Raw genomic sequence first — 19,720 nt, forward strand, 5'->3', positions numbered from 1 at the left:
TTTTGCAAAGAGGTCCACCAATTCGATATCCCTAAAAGCTGTCTGGCGTCCTGACCTGACCTGACCATCTTAGGCAGGGTCTACCTCGTCTTCTTTTTTTACCATAGATATTGGCCTTATAGACTTTCTGGGTGGGATCATCCTCATCCATACGGATTAAGTGATCCGTCCACCGTAACTTATTGAGCCGGATTTTATCCGCAACGAGACGGTCATGGTATCACCCATTGATTTCGTCGTTATGTAGGCTACGGAATCGTCCATCCTCATGTAGGGGGCCAAAAATTCTTCACTCGAACGTGGCCAAGAGTTCGCAATTCTTCTTGCTAAGAACCTAAGTCTCCCAGTAATACATGAGGACTGGCGAGATCATTGTCTTGTATAGTAAGAGCTTTCACGCTATGGTGAGACGTTTCGAGCGGAACAGTTTTTGTAAGCTGAAATAGGCTCTGTTGGCTGACAACAACCGTGCGTTATCGTAGCTGTTATCGGTTGTGATTTTCGACCCTAGATAGGAGAAATTATCAACGGTCTCAAAGTAATATTCTCCTATACTTATTCTTCCTGTTTAACCAGTGCGGTTTGATGTTGTTGGTTTGTTCGTTTTCGGTGCTGACGTTGCCACGATATATATAGTTAAAAAAGCCCACGGACCCTCTTCCCGCCCAACCGGACCGAGGGGCGACCAACCTAAGGATGGGCTGAAGGCAACATCCAAAGGCTCGCATCACAGTGATGATGCGTTTTAACGCAAAGTGTGTGCGACCATGCGAAATGTATTACTACACTTCAGCCAATGACGCGGAAGTTCTACATTACAGAGATATCGATCTTATATCGAAGACAGTGCGAATCAAGACTGAAACCCATTAGGTCAGATTGTTACCGGCAGGACTCTTCGGACTATAGCACATGTTGCAAGGATAACAGCTTTTTGCATCTCCATGTATAGTCCAACCCTAAGATCGAGCGTTTTCAGCGCTTTATGTAAGTTCTGCGCTTTATGTAAGTTCCCGTCGTTGAAATTACTACTGGGACTACGTCGATCTTTTGTAGTCTCCAAGTCTGCTTCATATCGTCTGTCAAGGGGCCGTAGTTCCGGATTTTTTCGTGCTGTTTTTCAACAGTATTCCTATCCAACGGTACGGCTACATCGATTATAAAGTACGCTTGTTCTTCCTTCAGAAGCAGAACTAGATCGGGTCTGTTATGATTAGCACTGTGGTCGATGGCAATAGTGTGATCCCACAGTAGTTTGACCGGATCATTTTCGAAGATTCACTGCTGAGTATACTTATAATAAGGATGGTAGGTTGTCACCAAGTTATACTTCAACGCAAGCTTTTGATGGAGAATCTTGCAGTCGGAGTTATGACGATTGGTGTACTCGGTACTGCTCAACATCCTGCACGCAGATGTTATGTGCTGGATGGTCTCCTCTTCACAGTTGCATAACCTACAACTGGAGTTGGTGATTGAGGAGTCGTGAAGAATGTACCGTTTATAATTTTTTGTTGGGAGCGAAGCATCCTGAATTGAAGTTAGGAATGCTTCGGTCTCATAGAAAAGTACACCATTTGTCAACCATTTGTTGGAGGCTTCGATGTCAATGCCTGACAACAACAAATTTTTTATACGACCTCCGTGAATGGGTTTCTCTTTCTACATGTCGATCTTTTGTTGGACTGAAGTAACATTCGACATGGGATCCCATTCTCTGCTTCTCAGAGCTTTCCTTTGAGGAGAGTTGTGAATCTTGCCAACTTCTGGCGCCTTCAGTTACGTCAGGCATGGTCATTTCGGGGAGGGCCTCGCATGAACGCATAAGGTATGGGAGCCAGGCTGCTTCTAAATTGCAACGGCTGGATTCGCTCCAAACACTTCTCAAGGAGTCTTCTGCCTGATCCAGATCGAGGTTACTTTCCCTTTCTGAGTTGGTGAGATTTTTGTAGAATCCCCGTTGATTCTGGAAGAACAAGGTGTTGTCTGTCCTCCGCTCAAAGCTTTTCTGATACCTACGGATGCGATTTGAGCATACCGCAAGTTTCTGCTTCAGCACCTCGAGGATTCCTTCGATTGACATATCATATATATATATATATATATATATAGGGTACTATAATCCGTATAAGTGTTCGGTTGCAGTCTTGAATGAAGTGCTATAATACACTTCAAGGTCCCGATACAGTTGGATTGTTGCACCAATGAGTACTACTATTATCTCTGGAAGGCAAAGACCATTTAATTTCCTCCTTTCTGCAAATAATAACATTGTGGTTTTATTTGGATTTACTGAAAGTCCATGCCTGAGATACCAACTGTCAATCAAATCAACGGGAGAGATTTCGACCAACAGCCAGCACAGCCACGTCATTCGCATAAGCTTGAACGTGTATTAACAGATTTTGCAGTTACTATGAGTTGAGCAGCATACCCCACAGTACAGCAGCTCTTGCCTTTTAATTGGTAACAACCGTTCTCACAGTGGTCCCAGTTTCCCTTACGTTCAACACGATGGTGTGTGTTGAACGGTTTGCAGAAACTGCCAATTCCCTTCTTCCCACTTCTGAGACCTGTTATCCCGGGTGGTGTACTTCCAAGAGACTCAACTCTGGAGTTCGTGAAAGCACCATCCGGTTTTCTAAGAGAGTTCAACTTGGCCGACACATTCTTATTGAGGACTCTGCACAACCTGGAAGTCTCCCTTTCACGTTCCAGTTCCCCAAGTACGCTCTAAAAGAGTTTCGTTTCGAACGTTTTACGAGCCCCTTATATTCACACTGTGTGAGTTCCGGAACAAACTTTCATCTTTATTGCTTTTGCAAGCACAATTTAGAAATCGTCTGGTTGATTTCCTGAGTCTTTGAAGTTCTCGATTCCATCATGGAATCGTTTTATCACGTTGGCCTCGGGAAATAGGACGAGTTTCTTCAAACCACTCTAAAAGTGTGCGATTCAGAGTTACTAATTGATCTTCTATCGCCAAAGGAGTCCCTGGTAGCTTAGAGAGCTCAATTTTGTAGCGAATTTCATTGAATTTTGTCCAATCCGCTTTCCTAGGATTCCATCTTTGTATTACATGATGTTCGCCTGCAATAATCAGATTAAATTTTTAGTAACGGTGATCCGAGAGTGAGACTTCATCTAGCAATTAACAGTTTCTAATCAGCTTTGAAGTGCAGATTGTTAGGCCAATTGCTTCACTTCTTCTTGACCCCACGAACGTAGGAGCGCACCATACGTTGAAGTGATAAAATCAAACAGCTCTCCTCTGGGTTTGCATGTGCCACTGTCCCAACAAATATGCTGAGCGCTCGCACCACAAACTATTCCAGTTCAAGGCCACTTGATTCTGCATACACTATCAGGTCCCATAGTTCTCACGTCGGCGGAGGACACAAAGAATCATAGAGTAAGCAAGCAGGGGCAACTATGACGTTTCTTCTCTCACCATCAACCTGGTATTGTTGACCGCAACAAGGCAACGGGAACAGAATTGTCTCAGCATGGTTGCCTCTGACAATGGGGTGTCCCCAGCTACTTAGCTCGTATTATCGAGAGTTACCTCTGGAAGAGACTTCTTTGCTACGAGACGGACGACAGGCCGACGGAATATGTTATGACAGCAGGTACTTACCAACACACCGTACTGGGGTCTCCGCTGCGGAACATAATGTATGACGGAGTGCTCGGCCTTCGTGTGCCAAGAGAGGCAACATTGATTGGTTTTACAGATGACCTGATGGAGGTAGTAATTGCGAAACACCACCAGGAGGTGGAACTGTATGCAAGCGAAACAATTCATGCTATCAAATCATCGCGCCAAATGATGAAATTGGACTTGGCGAAAAATAAGACGGAGGCGGTCCTTATTATCAATCGTAGGAAAAACAACACTTTCAAAATCCTGGTTGGTAATTACGAGGTCGTTCCAAAATCGAACATTAGATACCTGGGGGTAATGATTGATGCCGAGTTGAACTTTAAGGGACACCTAGACTATGCGCGCGAAAAGACAGTAATCAAAAGGAGTAAAGCCGCTGAGCTTGACGGCATGGCAGGTGATGACATTAGAGGCGGGGCACACACGTGGAAAGTTTGAAATTGTACATACATCGAGATAAGTTTTACGTTATCGCAGAAATCGGAGGTTAAGAGGGCGGAGGTAGTAAACGCGGAAATTTTTTTAAAGAAGAGGGGATGAGTGAATTTACGTTGCACTATTTCAAAGGCACGACTAACACAGTTACGGCAGGGTGACTAAATCACGGAGCAGTACTCACGAATACTTCTAACAAGGAAATTGAAAGCAGTTAAGGATAGTTGGAAGAATTCAAAGTCAGAAGAGCAACGCAGTATAAAGCCCGGTAATTTTGCAGCTGGATTTGTGAGCTCCAGGCAGTGGGTGCCGAAGCGGAGCTTATTGTCGAAAGTAATTCTGAGATCTTGAGAAGGGTTTTGATTTGTTAAGAAATATCCCTCAAAAGAATAGGAAAAATAATTAAGTGAGGATTTGAGCAAGTACTTTCTGACGTAGGTAGCATAACCAAAGCGAACCAAAGTATCCAGGTTTGATTGAAGGGAGACATAGTCCATAAGTGACGATATATCGGAAAAACCAAGGTCATCGCCACAGAGCAAGCAGATGCGAGTAAGGGGAGAGTAGCTGGCGTTGCACAGAACAAGAATAATAAAAGCACCAGAATAGAACATTGAAGTTGTTAGAGGATGGAAAACAGGAACTATATGTGCAGCCATCTAAAGAGAAGCGGCAGGATCGGTTGGAAAGATAAGAAACAAACAATGTTACAAGTGATATGAGTACGCTGAGAGATAGTTTGGACAAATGTATATTGCGATTTACAGTGTTGAAGGCTTTAGTCAAATCAGTATAGATGGCGTGCATTTCCAATTGTCAATTTAGATATTTTTCTTGTTGTCGGTAACATGTTTCATGCTGCCTCGTCTGGAGGACGTGGAAAGTTTCAGTGGGCTCTGATAGCTTTCTCAAATGCCTAGATTATATTGATGACATTTGTTCGCTCTCTCATTGATTCAAGGATCTTGGCCCAATGGCTTTAAATTTGAAAAAGAAGGCAAGTAGGGCAAGTAGAGTCGGACTAAAGATAAACAACAACAAAAACTAACATTCTCAATTTGACGGCTTAGCGTACTATTCGTATCTGTGTTAATGAGCAGAACATCAAAGATGGTAATCAATTTGTATGCCAACAACGACATCGAACTTAATGTCGATCGAAACATTAACAGCGCTAAATCCGCCCCCGCTGGTTTATCAAAAATCTACAATACAGTTACAGTCAATAGCCATATCTAGTTGAGCTATTTGGTGCTAATGTTCCTTTTGTGTTTTGATATGGGAGTAGCACATGGAAGGGGGTTTCCACTGTTACTCAAAAGCTTCTAGCTTTCGTGAACACTCCTTTTATTAAAAAAGGTTAACAATGGATTTTGAATTGACCCACATAGCACAAAACGGTAGAGGCGAATTGCAAGCATTTCGGGAAGTACTGGAGGCAGCTGAAACATATTCCAGCCAACCGTCGACGATAGCGCATAGGCGTGGTTGATGCACTATAGCCCATTCAGGAGTAACTGGAAATCGTATATATTTTGTAAATTTGCTAGGCATCCTCCTAAGCTTCATCTTATTCGTGCTACACGTTCGGGCAGAGTATTACAAGATTTTATGTAAATACTATTCTTGACAATATTGTGAGTTTCGTGTGAATATATTGCAAATTAAGACATCACGGCCAGAATATTGGTCTTCTTCTTTAGCGAGCCCGGGGTCAGCTGCTCTAGAATCACCATCGACCATGTGAAGCCATCATTGCATCGGTCGGCCTTTTTGTCGTCTTTCGATAGCTTCGACATTCGAATTACATAATGTTACCAGCGGAAAGCCTCTCTCGCAACTTTGACATATGCGAAAATGACCTGTTTATATTCAAAAGGTTCTTTCTATTTTCAATATTTTGTCGCGATCTTCGGAAGGGATTTTCGACCGAACTTTATGCGATCGATTTGTCTTCAAACTACACCGCCTTTAGTCCCAGTAATGAAGACGAATGTCGCCATGTACATCCATCGAGGCGAAGCTGGTTCATCTGAAAGTGATGTTCTTGCAAAACTTTTCTAAATGAAACGAAATTTTGAAGGAATGATTTGAAATCTATAATGGGGGTGAAATCTGGAACACAACTTTACTATGCAAGATTGCTTCAATTAATTGGAGCAACACACATTAAAATACGAGTAAAAGGAGACCGAAGGTAATGGAGGCTAGACGGTCGACCCACGCTTACTTAGACCCAATAAACAATTGTGAATCCTTTAGGCCCTTTTAATAATAATAATCGTTGGCGCATGAATCCATTTTAAATCAGGGCCACTTCAAGGTTAGAACACTCCATTCAAGACCATAACGGTACACTACAGGATTACAGTACCCTGTAGGAGGCAATGTGGTCAACATTGCGCTCATAACGTCCTTTCACTAGGATCATAAGTGACTCTGACTATAGTCAAAATTTTCTCGTAGAAAGACGACCATGAAAAATATCTAACCTGTTAGCAAAACTAAATAGTGTATATATACATATCTTTCATTATATGTGCCCTGTTTGGATTTGATCTATGGGAGGCTCTATTCAGATGTTTCAACAAAATATAGCTTGAAGCGAAACCCCACAATCATAACATACACAATCACTCTCCAACACTAACCTTCTAAGCTATTATCGTTCCTCGATAGCAAGGGTGGTATCACACTACTCGAAGATTCATCCGGGAAGTCGTATGGATGTCCAGGGTTAGATAGACCTCCTTGCAACTTTGGTGCTGGTGGAATTGCTTCGGATTCCTTGTAGAACTGATCTTCATCGTATAATTCATCCTGGTCTATGTCAAACTCACTCTGCTGCGGCTCATCGGGTTCCGGTGATGTGTCGTAGCGATCCTTGAGAACTTTCCGCGGTACTGTGGAGATAGATATTAGTATTATGTAATCAGTTAAGTATATATTAATGAATAGCTGAAGAAATATATATTTCAAACATTCTCAAGAAAATATTATGGAGGGATCGACATGTTTGCCTAATGTGGTTAACTTGCTTTTTGGCATTCTAAATTGGATTATAAACAACTTTAAGAACTTCGATTTCGAAAGGAATATCTTTTCATATACAATTAGGTGAATTCTTCACTGAAAGTTTCTAATTGAACCACCAGGGCTCAAACTTATGAACTAAGTTTTGTTGAAAAACAATTAAGGAACAGGATTAAGACGTACGGTAAGACCTTCAGCACGTGTAACGAAAACAATAACAATAATTAAAATCTTATTACTACTTACTGCACGTGTAAACTACTTTTAGATACATCCTGGAGTCAGAACGGCAAGGCTTTCCGAATGTTCCAGAGTCGGCTGAAAGGGAGCATCTCCTTCGGCCATGGCAGATTTGCATAACCGTTTCGGTGGCATACGATGCCTTGCATGCTGCTAAGTTTCCAGATCCAACGGGTGAAGGGAAGACAACACGACCGAAACAGAAAAGGGATTGTAATTAGACATATAATGCTTACAAACACCATTATTGCAGTCGTATTACTTTCTTCCTTGACTCCTTGCGGCTGAGCACATTGCACACTCTCGTACTCCGTTCGTCCGAAAGTTGCTTCGTAGATTGCTATCCTAGAGTATGGGTTGCACATCAGCTGGATCATGTCGTTCTCGCAGCCCACCTTGCTCCGGAATTCATCTGAAAGTCAAAAGGAAGACAAAGAAAATTACTTGGTGTTGCTCGTCGTACATTTGCCACTTGAGCCCTCACATATGTATCAAATATGAGATGAATTTCCCTCTCTTCATCCCATGAGTAGGTGGCGATGCAATTTATGTGAAACTGCAATTTGAATTACAGGTCGTCTGCTGATACGACACCGAGTATAACACTGTCAAAGGATTTTTGAGCGAGACATGAGAGTAGCTTGGAAATATTCCTTCCGATCCCGCATCATTTTGAAGACGGAGCAGTTACTTAAATCTTTGACGTAACTTTGCGCATTAGATGAGTCTCATGAAATACTGCAGTGTGGGAAGCAGTGCTACAAAATGCGTTCATATGATATTTTGCAAGGTTGATGGATGTTGAAAAGAAATTCGCAGGATACTGAACCAAGTCAATAGTTTAAGAGAGGGCATAGTAAATTAAAGGTTTTCGACCCTATAATGTTTTCATTAGTATTCGTTTTTCCTTTATTAGCGCAAATTATCCATCTCTACGTGGGTTGTTTTCATTACAAAGATGAAACTTGATCATTCATCAGCCATACACAGCCTCAGGTGATTGGAGAAAATCCATTATTAGACCAACGAAATATTTGATACTTATAGAGAAATAAAATCTGGATATGGAGCTGCTAATCTATGTTGTGTCGATTTGTTACTAAAACAGACTTCGACGAACGGATAATGTTATCATATTTTTAGTCAGTTAAATTCTTCGAATCCAGAGATATTTTATAAAATCACTATTTTAGTTCATTTTCTCTATCGATAATATTTTTGTAATCTGGCAGATCCAAATTAACATAAACATGAATCCGAATGGGTAAGAATTGGATCTACCCTTAAGTATTAAGCAGTAAAATGTAAGTTGATTTCCATTTCTTACAGACTATACTCTGACAATACGTGAATGTTAAGTTCTCAATTCCGCTATTTGCATCGCTTTTGGGATCAGTGTTAGCGCGATTGGAAAGAGTATTTACAGATAGGACATCCCTGGCAACCAGTTTTTGAGAACGACAAGGTGTAAGCTGCGATGTATGTTATGTGGTTTGCGTTTCGCTTCGCTTGAAATTCTAGAAAGATACTTCAACACATCAGTGCAGTCGTGGTGGAATCCTCCCTGCATAAAAACTCATACTCTTCCCCCACTTATATTTTTGCACCCCGGTCATAAGTATTATTTCGTGATGGAGGCGACACAAAAACCACTACTTCATCGTTCTTCAAACATAGGTTACACCGACTGTGAGCCGTCTTTGATTCTGCCTTGATCCATCTGTATTAGGAATCATGCTTGCTAGTAATATGCAGGCATCTATTGCTATGACGGAAGGATTTAGTAGATGTGCTTGTAGTGTAACTTAGAACGATTAAAACAAAAAATTTGTTAACCGAGCCCGAGATGATTGTATGGCGACCATCGTCAACCCTGTACTTGTTGCTCTTTCTTCATTCAGTAATCAAGGTCTCCCTTTGTTTTAGCAAAGTAACACGGCTTCTTCCAACCATGATCTTACTGTATTGACAGTTTCATTTGCTTTTCAACTCAATGCTTTGGAGTTTTTTCAAGCGCTACCCTATCACAGAACCCTGTGGGGGTTTCGCCGGAATCATATGCTCTGTACGACGATAGTTCATGCTCAAAAAGCTGGGACAAAAAAAAACACGTCTGAGATCAGTCTATCAGACATCAATAAGCAGGCAGGCTTCAGTGTCCCAAGAGCTAAGTAGTATCTACGTTATCCGCAGAAAACTCTAAAGCCAGAAAAGGCCCTTAAGAGCCTTTTCGAACTTCTGTTCAAGGACGAGAAAAAGCTGTGCGACCTAGACCTAGATTTTCCAGCGCTCATGGAAGACAGCTATACGGCGGAACACACCATGTCAGAGGAGGAAGATGACACTCTGATGGTGGAGAATAACTTCAAACACCATGGAACTCGGAAGAGCCCTTCGGAAAAAGCGCATTCATATCTGCACTCTGCAAGAAACCCGATGGTCTGGTGCCAAAAGCTGCCAGACTGAACGCGAACGCGGTAAAAATGGCTATAAACTTCTCTATTTTGGTAGCGCACACACTGAATATGGTGTTGGCATTGCCGTGTCAGGGGGCTTCCGTAATGCCATTAAAGAAGTCGAACGATTTGCTGTTCGGCTGATGAAGTTCACCATTATATCAGCTGGTGGCACTATTCACTTCTTTCCCGCGTGCATACCATAGACAGGTCGACCTGATACCGAGAAAGATGCCTTCTGGCAACTTCTCGATGAAAAGACTTGTTACGTGCCTGCTGATTACTATATTATCATTGTCGGCGACCTTAATGGTAATGTGGGTGAAAAGGCAGACGCCAACAGATGTCATGGGTTAAAGGGGTTTGGAGCGCGCAATGAGGGTGACGAGTGTATAAGCGATGACCTTGCACTTATGAATACATGGTTCATAAAACGATTATCTTTTCTTCCTATATTTTATAGTGGGAACAGTAAAACGCAAATACAAAGCACGAGAAATGCACTGGCGCCGCGTACTAAATGGTGGCGATTTCGTGAGGGGAAAGAAGAACTGATTTCCCTTACGGGATTACCAACCATTACGAAAGTAGAAGAATGGTGGAACCAAATGAAAGACACGATCCACAAAGCAGTCTCTGCAGCCCTCAGGGTCACCAAACCAGGTAAACGATATATCAACCGAGATACTTGGCTTTGGAATGACGATGTTAAAATGAAGATCCGTGCAAAGAAACGCCTCCACCACAAGTTTCTCGACGATAAAACGCCGGCCAATTGGCGAATTTATAAGAATGACAACCGATAAGCAAAGAAAGTGATCTCTATCATCTAAGTGGACCATTACAAAAATTTTTGCGATAAACTGGATACTCGAGATGACGAGAGAGATTTGTATTCACTTGCCAAAAGCCGAAACGAATGCACACAGGATATCGAACACTCTGCTTGCCAACCGTCGAGCCCTGAAGGATAGATGGCGAGAGTACTTCGATCAGATTTCAACTGAAGAGTTTACTCATCCTCCACTTTCACAATCATTGCCGACATTTGGACCAGTTCCACCTGTCAGCACAACTAAATTCGAGGAGCCAATAAAACCAATGAAATCGAGGAAAACCGCAGGACCTGAAGACATCGCATCTCGGCTCTGGAAAGAGAGCAGCTGGCACCCAACACAGTGAATCAGTGAATTTATTAATCGCGTTATTCTGGAAGGTAGAACACCATCTGACTGGCAAGAAAGTACTACATTTCCAATATGGAAACAGAAAGGTAGTCCAGCAGAATGTTCGAATTACCGTCCGATCCGGTTACTTTCCCATGCCACGAAGGTTTTTGAACGCATTCTTGACAATCGTATTCGCGAAATAGTTGAAATAACCGCGAATCGAGCCTTGTTTATCAAGAACTGCGGAACCACCAACGCAATACATGTTGCGCGGTTATTCATGAAGAAACACCGTGAGAAGCATGATGTTTTCCTAACATTTAATAGCAAAAATGATCTCGAGCAATTTGTTCAAAAATGGAATGATCGCCTCATGGAACACGATCTTTGATTGAATCTAAACAAAACTGAATTTTTTAAGACCGATCTCCATGAAACAGGCACAATCACTGTCAGCAACAGTGATCTGCCCAGAACTGAGTGATTTAAATACCTCGGATCAACGCTATCAGCCAATGGAAAACTGCGTTATAAAATTGCTTCACATATTAACCTAACCTGGATGAAGTGGCGTTCCACAACTGATGTTCTTTGTGATCGACGTATCAACGAATATTTCAAATCTAAAATTTCCTCCAATGTCGTCCGTCCTCACGCCCTCTATGGTTCTGATTGTTGGCCGACTATAAAAGAAAACGAAGGGCGCCTTACGGTAATAGAGACGAAGATGTTGCATTGCACTGGTGGCGTGACACGTTGATCACATGGGGTTGCATCGATCGTGGAAAAATTGCGAGAGACGCGTCTTCGATGCTATGGTTACGTAAGTCGCGCTAACGAGAATTCGATTGCCAAAATTGGTCTGAACATCGAAGTCGTTCGATCGAAGTTGTGAACGGGACAAAGGCTGAACAAAAAGAAGAACGTGAAGATTATTATTATTCTGTTAAGGGAAAGTCGCACCGCGTCCTTGAAGAACTATTGTGCCCCTTTTACTGGTTATAGTGTACCTATTGATCATAGTATCTCAAGCAGGCCTGTAACCGTTAGGAACTTTAGTATGTTCCCCACTTCCAGATCTTTCAGCTTTGTATCTGGTATTAAGTGTTCTCCCAGAAGTCTCGACCTACTTTGAACAAGTGCCGGACACTGTCCCAGGACGTGTATAGAGGTTTCATCCTCTTCGTCACAAAACCTGCAGGCAGTGTCCGTAGATATCCCTAGCTTCCCTAGGTGATAGTTCAGCCGACAGTGACCAGTGAGTATTCCCACTATTATTCGGAGGTTCTTTTTTGGTGAGGTTTAAGCAATTCTTTGTATGCATGGGTTCGTATCCCCCAATAAGCACCCTGAACTGCTCCATCCCTGGTAGGCCCGCCCATTATAGTTTCCTCAACCGTTCCTTTTCATTTCTTAGATTCATAGCCATGAAACCGTTTCCGATTCCACAGAAGAGTTCTGGCCCGTGTAAAGGCATCCCTGCTCCCTTCTTGGCTATTTCATCCGCTGCCTCGTTGCCTTTCAACCCAGCATGGCCTGGAACCCAAAGTATCCAGACCTTGTTGGACGAGCCGAGTGTATTCAGTCTCTCAAGGCATTCCCATATCAGTTTAGAGTTCACCTGGTTGGACCTAAGTGCCTTGATCGCTGCTTGGCTATCGGTGAGAATAGCTATGTTCGGCCCCCTGTAGTTCCTTTGCAGATTAAAGGAGGCACATTTGTCTATGGCGTATATTTCCGCCTGGAATATGCTAGTGTACCTGCCCATTGGTCAAAGTGCATTTTCCTTGGACCAATGACACCGGCACCCGCTCCCTCTGCTGTGAGGGATCTGTCAGTGCACCAAGTAATCAGTTGCTGGTTTAAGCCGTATGTCGCAGCCACGCTCTCCCAGTTTGCCTTGTTACTCCAACGTGTTTCACACTTCTTATCGAAGTGAAACCTCGTTGAAGATACCAGAGCAACTGATAAAGAGCAATCAATTGAAAACTAAGTCAATTTTAAATATATTTCAAGCAACTGCGATCTGTTCCCATCAAGTGTAAAGGTATAATAGCACTTAATTTGCGAGACCCTTGGAAGGGCCGAAACAGCTTCAACAAATTCTGTGTAAAATTTCAACCAACCACAGAAACATTTCGATATTCAAACCTACAGCCAATGGTTCAAAGATGAATCATTTCCTGATGATAAGAAGAATATAGAACACCTGCTTCTCAAACTAGGTCCTAGCACATAGCGAGAGACAACAGCATTTTGCGTATATCATCATCATTATCAGCGGCGGAACAACCGGTCTAGGCGTACCTCAATAAGAAACTCCAGACATTCAGGTTTTGCGCCGAAGTCCACCAATTCGCTGTGTGGTGCCCTGACCTACGTCATTGCTTCATCTCAGGCAAAGTCTGTCACGTCTCCTTTTGCTACCATAGATATTTTCCTTATAGACTTTCTGGACTGGATCATCTTCAACCACAAGGATTAGGTGACCCGCCCACCGCAGCCTGCTGAGTCGGCTTTTGTGCATAACCACAACGGTCATGGCATCATTCATAGATTTTATCATTATAGATGCTGCAGAATCGTCCACCCTCATGTAGGGGCCAAACATTTTTCAAAGGATTCTTCCCTCGAACGACACCAAGAATTGACAATTTTTCTTGCTAAGAACCCACGTCTCCGAGGTATGTATTCTTCGAAGACGTCGGAGACTGGTAAGATCATTGTCGTGTACAGGAAGAGCTTTAACCCTATGGTGAGATGTGCACGCAACCATGCGCAAATTTCATCGTCATAGATGTTACCGGAAAGGATGAGTTGCCCAGAAAGGAATTAGATTGCCGCTCTATGGACAGGAACCCTTTTGTGTAATCGGAAAGAAGTTCATGGTTACAACACTGAAGAATGAAGACGAATAGCTGGAGGAACTGGACGATCCCACCAGGGATGTAACAGTCCAGGATGTTCATTTCTTGATATGAAACCAAACACTCACCGGATTTTTTAAACTTCACCAAGAAAAGCCTTCGGATCAGCCAACAAAATTGTCAAAGCCGAGCCTACACTACTCATATTGCAAAAAAAGTTATCTAAAGTACCAATTAGGCCTGATTTTCTATTAAACTTGTTAAAGTAGCGACTTGTAGTAATTACCGCTGTTCATCACCACAGTCAACATTCCCTTGGTCCGCTTCATACGTACATCTAAGCTGGCAGACACCAAGCATTTAATGAGCAGGTTCAGATAAGTTATATTCATTAAAAATCAATTTAAGTTCAAATAAACATACATATGTACGTTTGCAATTATCGCCTTCTAAAAAAAAGAAAGTCATTACCTTTTCCATTGTTCTTATCACATGCTCACATGCCTGACTCCTTTTTGCTTTTTTCCGAATTTACATTCCTCCAGTCTTAATTTAAATTGCTTAAAGTCAAGTCATTCAAGGCCCAGACCTGTTCATTTAATTTCCCAAGGGGATGGTATCGTAATTATCATGAAAGATGTTGGAGCTTGACGAGCGCCCTTTTACTACCACCCACATCATCTCCTGTGAAAAAGGAGAGCTCAAGGCAAACGAATTTCGTGAAAGGGAACTGGATTTTTCAGAACGCTATTCGCACAATTAGAAGGACTACCATTGAAATGGTGAAGATAAAAGCCTGCATTGGATTCTGGTCTATACAGAGCAACACAATTTCACGTGATATGACTCCAGCCTTGAACAGATTCTCCAAAGGAAGTGTATAGTACTCGTAGTGTGATGAAGGAAGCGCTTCGAGTAATACGGATTTCTTGCCTTTTTTTGTAAAACTGGATAATGGTCTCGTTTTACTGCAGGACGCATACAGCATTGCATATATGTATTGTGTTAGTATCATACTAAGATCTTGCAAAAGGGTTTTGCAGTTTGTGGTTCTACGTTTCCTAACGATTAATCAAGAAATTTTTTGTTAGAAAAGTAAATTTTGAACATGGTCTCCTGGCCTGCATGACCTAGCCTTATTAAATTTTAGCTCCCACATGTACTCATATCCTGTGTTCTGCTTCCATAATATTTTTTCTATTTTCCATTCATTGTCGTCAATTCCTTTGTTTGAAAATTCAATTATCTTCCCCTATCAAAAGAGAGCAGAACTGGTATACTAGGTGCATTGCTAGTAACTATGCTCCCCATGGTCATTCCTTATTGGATTCTTCTGAATTCCAGATCCAAACCTTGCGTAATTTTTTCTTCTTAAGGATTCCTATTTAAAATTAAAACCCCATTGTAGAGAATTATTTGGCTTAATTATGTTTGTGAAGTTACTTTCCTTTGATTAATTCATTTTGACCTGGAAATGAATTCTCTGTTAAAATTAAATTAAAGGATACTCTCGATAAGTAGCAAGCATAATTCCATAACAACTCTGCATTTTTTAAGTATTTGGTACCATCCCCCCTACAACCATTTAAGTCTAAAATTAATTAGTTGGAAGAAACTAAATTGAAGGCTAATATGAAGCAAACTTCTCTCAAAGTGACTCTTTGCCCTTGGAGTCGTTACCAATCACTTAAACAATTTTATCTAATGCTGAAGGAATCCTCCCATATATTTCCATTCCACCACAATGTCACATATGCTCTTGGCAATGTAACAGACGAACAAGGCAGTGAAATGAAATAAATAAGATAATAAAGCCATCATTTGTCACATAATGTTCGCAACTTTGGGCTTGGTCCAAAAAGGTCAACTAATAAATTTGCTTCTTTTCGACTTCTCGTTGCCCATCCTATCGCTTTTCAGGGAAGAATGACCAAAGACAAAGATAAGCTTTCTTGTTGACATACTGCTCAATTTCCTTCATCTCATTCGGAATATTCCTTGACTTGTAATCTACGACGCTTCCGCATACACAACCCCACATTGCAACTCATCTTCTACGCCGACAGAATATTGATGTTGATAGCAATCTTCCCATGTTATCAGGGAAAAAAGATGTTATATGTATTAATTTGCACTTTCAATCTACTTCTAGCTTTGCACTGTGCAGAGCATATATCTTTGGAATTCAAAAAAAATTGAATAAATACCATGTGATAGAATATTTACATATTTCACAAAACCCTGAAGAGCGAGAACGTATCCGCGCTCTAATAGAGAGCTGTCACTTAGAAGGATATCTGGGCGATGCATAGCCGCTATCACGAAGTGCAGTGAAAGAAGTTTTTCCTGTGGAGTTCTGCATACATAAGTAGTTTTTCGATTTCACTCCTTTGCATATATCCTTCAAGTGAGCATATTTGCTGTGCCGACATTTCTTTTAGCGCTTTGCTTTCGTGCTCCTCTGTAACATGGAGGGAAGTTAAGAGCAGAGCTAGACTGCTGATCTAGAAAGTACTGTCTTCAGTTCCATTGACAGATGAAGGGTTGATATTGATAAAGATACTTCCGAAATGCTGCTATTTCGCATGTGAAATATAAGTACCCTGGCAATGTGCATGATAAGAAAAAATAGAACCTGACCCTTTAGATTTTATTTTCTTTTAGTTTGAAACCAAAGCTTGAAAGAAAGCCTTTCTTATTGCTTTTGTAATTTTCCAGGAGGAAAGAAATTTCAAATAAGGCTATTCACAAAACTCCAAAAGCTGCAATAATATTCCTAAGTGTGATAATCCATTGTGCGGTCATCCTCACATTCTAACTTCCCCACCAGATAATCGCTGATTCTCGTTGAATCCAACGGAAGCAAATTGATTAGTTTTTCGACTTTGGATTGGTTCATATTCCATCTTTTCGGAAAAAGGCGATGTATCACATCACAATAATCAGTCTGAATGGCTGTACGCCACCGCAGCGTCTCAAGGTGTAGGTGAGGAGAGTGCAGGAACTTCCCACTCATGCGGATTATTTACTGAGGAAACTATCACCACACCTGGCAGCTAGGGATGAAATGCACCACCAAAAATGATAAGAATAAGAAATTTGAGTTGCGATACGGATAACCGACGGGAGTCGTCTGACTTGATGGCTGGTCCAGGTTCCCATAATGGACAGCACGGCGTCGAAACGCCACGCTGCTATTTCGCCATAATCTATGGCGACCAATTCAGCAGGCTCGCGTGCATTGAGGAAATGAACCTCTTCATGATCCACATTTACTACGAAATAACAGCGGGACGAGTACAAAATCTCACCGTCCCTTGTTGCACCAAAGATTCGTCGAGCGTCTCAGGCAATTCACGCACGTGACTGTGCAACGAGTCGCAGACCAGCACCGCTTTATTACTCGCAACGACACAATCCAGGCCATCATCAGGGGGCGTGTTCGATTTCAGATCATAGCGGAAACTGGTAACTGAGATTCAATGGTGGCAGAGGGGTCGGCATCAATAACACCACGCAGCACCGCAGGCAACATTTTCAGTACACGCCGAAGCACTCTTCTCCACCATCCAGCTGAGGTTTCCGCTGAGGTTCAGGACGAATTCCAAAGAGCGTTCATAGAATTTTCGGAAATGATCCTTGGCATAGACTGGGTATTCTCAGGATCTATGCATCTCCAGCAACTCTGAAAATTCTATCTCAAATCATTGATGATCTTGCATCTTGGCTATGTTCTGATATGTCGCCGCCACAACTATAATCATTTGAATATTGTGGTGCAATTGCGGCTGTCGGATTGCAAGGTCAAAAGATTCGATTTCGCGTTTTTGGTTTGAGTGATCGAGGAGATCCACCATGAAAAGCATATTGAGCTTGTTCAGTGTATCGTCACCGATAGCACCCGTCAAGCTAATAAGCCTGACATTAATTTTGCGGATGTTACGAAGAGGAAGTTCAACGAGCCATAAACAGCTCGATGAATTGGAAGGACCCTGGTCTGGATGAGGTGCAGAATCTCTGGTATAAGAAATTTACCGGTATAGACAGCCGGTTGGCACATAGCATAAATCAGGTCATTAGTTGGCCAGAGGAATTTCCACCCTTCCTTACTGGGGGAATTACCCACCTTGCTCCTAAAAAGGACACGTTGCGGGACCCCGCAGACACAAGACCGATTATTTGCGTACCAACCCTATGTATGCTGGGGAGGTCTTTGCTAAGACAGAGAGATGCATGTTTGCCATTAAGGACGGCGTGATCGCCACCCGAGCTTATAAAAAGTTCATAATGAAAGTGTGTGGTTCTGCTTTAGAGCCGTTGGATCATCTCATTTCTGACTTCACTGTTATAGCACCGGTAATCCAATCCCATTGTGGTTTGTTCAGATTCAGTGTCAGGCCACGCTGGATGAGTGAATTTCTTTATGACGTGCTACAGTCTGAACTTCGATGTGTGAGATAAAACGGCGGCTATATGGATCAAGCGAAGTAGCAATAAACCCCAGTTAAAGGAGGAGACCTTGAAGCAACGTACTTTGTACTATATAAAGTGTGTAGTTATTCCACTATGGTAAATCGAACCTGACCTCTCTTGCAAGGTTCCGCGACAGGCCGACCAAGAAAATGCATCCAATTTGGTTCAAACAAAATGATCGCGTTGAGACATTTTAAGCCGCGGAGAAATGCTAGGAGGTTTACTTCACTTGACGCGGCAGGACGGCCCCCGCTTCTAGTGAGAAGTGTTCTTGGCGCATGGATGCCGTGAGAATATAAATGTGTTAGCCCGAGCAAAACAAAATAATTAGAAGGAGAAGCTTGCAAAAACCCTTCGGAAAACCCGGTGGTTGCCAAAAGCTGCGACGTAAAACGCGAAACCTATTTTGGTATCCCACATTAACGCGTTGCCATTTCTGATTCAGTAATACCATTAAAAAAGCCAAACGATTTGGTGGCTGCTTGATGAAGCTCACCATTATATCAACTTAACGCACTATTCCTTTCTTTACCGTGTACGTACCACATACAGCTCGACCTGACACCGAGAAGGATGTCTTCTAGCAACTTCTCGATGCAAAGATCTGGAACATGCCTCATGATAACTATATAATCATTACAGCCGGCCTTAATGACCATGTGGGTGGAAGGGCAGACAACAGGCACATGGGGGAAAAGGGTTTGGAGCACGCATGTGAGAGTATAGTCAATTTTGCTGCCACCCATGAGTTTGTACTCGTGAATATATAGTTCATCAAACGATTGTCTCACCATCCTGCATTTTATAGTGGGAACAGTGAAACGTCCCCTATATTCTCTTTAGACGCCGGCATTTTACCGCGGTCACTCACTGCAAAACCGCTCCCAATGAGTCCATCACAACTGAACATCGGCAATTGTCAGGAACACACTAGCCTGCCGCGTATATGAAATGGGAAATGAATTTCGTGAAAACGAAACGATGATCTCGTTTAGGCGGTTACTAGCCATTACGAATGTGGAAAAATTGTGGAACCAAGTTAAAAACAGGATTTTCAAGGTGTCCTATGTAATCCTCGGGGTCAGATAAGCGGCTCGTCAGTCGAGATACCTGATTTTGGCATGGCGATGTTTCAATGAAGGTCCCTGAAAAGAAACATCTATACCACAAGCCAATTGGCAAATTTATAAGAATGTCAGAGGAGAACTAAAGAAAGCGATCGCTGTTACCCGAGCGGTCCATTACAAAGAACTTTTCGATAAACTAGGACATTTATGATGGCAAAAAATATCTGTATCGACTTGTCAAAAGTCGAAACCAACGAACACTTATGCTGCGTTAATGGCAAGAACAGGACTTTGCTTACCGACCGACAAGCTGCTG

At 42.2% G+C, this 19,720-nt stretch overlaps 1 protein-coding gene across 3 annotated transcripts in view; it reads right to left on the reverse strand.

Annotated features, from left to right (window-relative positions):
* Positions 1-19,720, reverse strand: part of LOC119660163 — a 440,101-nt gene that overhangs the window by 59,131 nt on the left and 361,250 nt on the right. For 2 of the 3 annotated variants that reach the window (XM_038068569.1, XM_038068567.1), the window contains exons 6-8: positions 7,635-7,784; positions 7,379-7,525; positions 6,751-7,002 (exon numbers count right to left, since the gene is read on the reverse strand). In XM_038068569.1, the coding sequence (XP_037924497.1) occupies positions 6,751-7,002; positions 7,379-7,525; positions 7,635-7,784 (549 nt within the window). The remainder of the gene's footprint in view (positions 1-6,750; positions 7,003-7,378; positions 7,526-7,634; positions 7,785-19,720) is intronic. The other variant, XM_038068568.1, reaches the window with a different exon arrangement.

Source organism: Hermetia illucens, chromosome 6, assembly GCF_905115235.1.
Source record: "Hermetia illucens chromosome 6, iHerIll2.2.curated.20191125, whole genome shotgun sequence".
Taxonomy (NCBI): domain Eukaryota; kingdom Metazoa; phylum Arthropoda; class Insecta; order Diptera; family Stratiomyidae; genus Hermetia; species Hermetia illucens.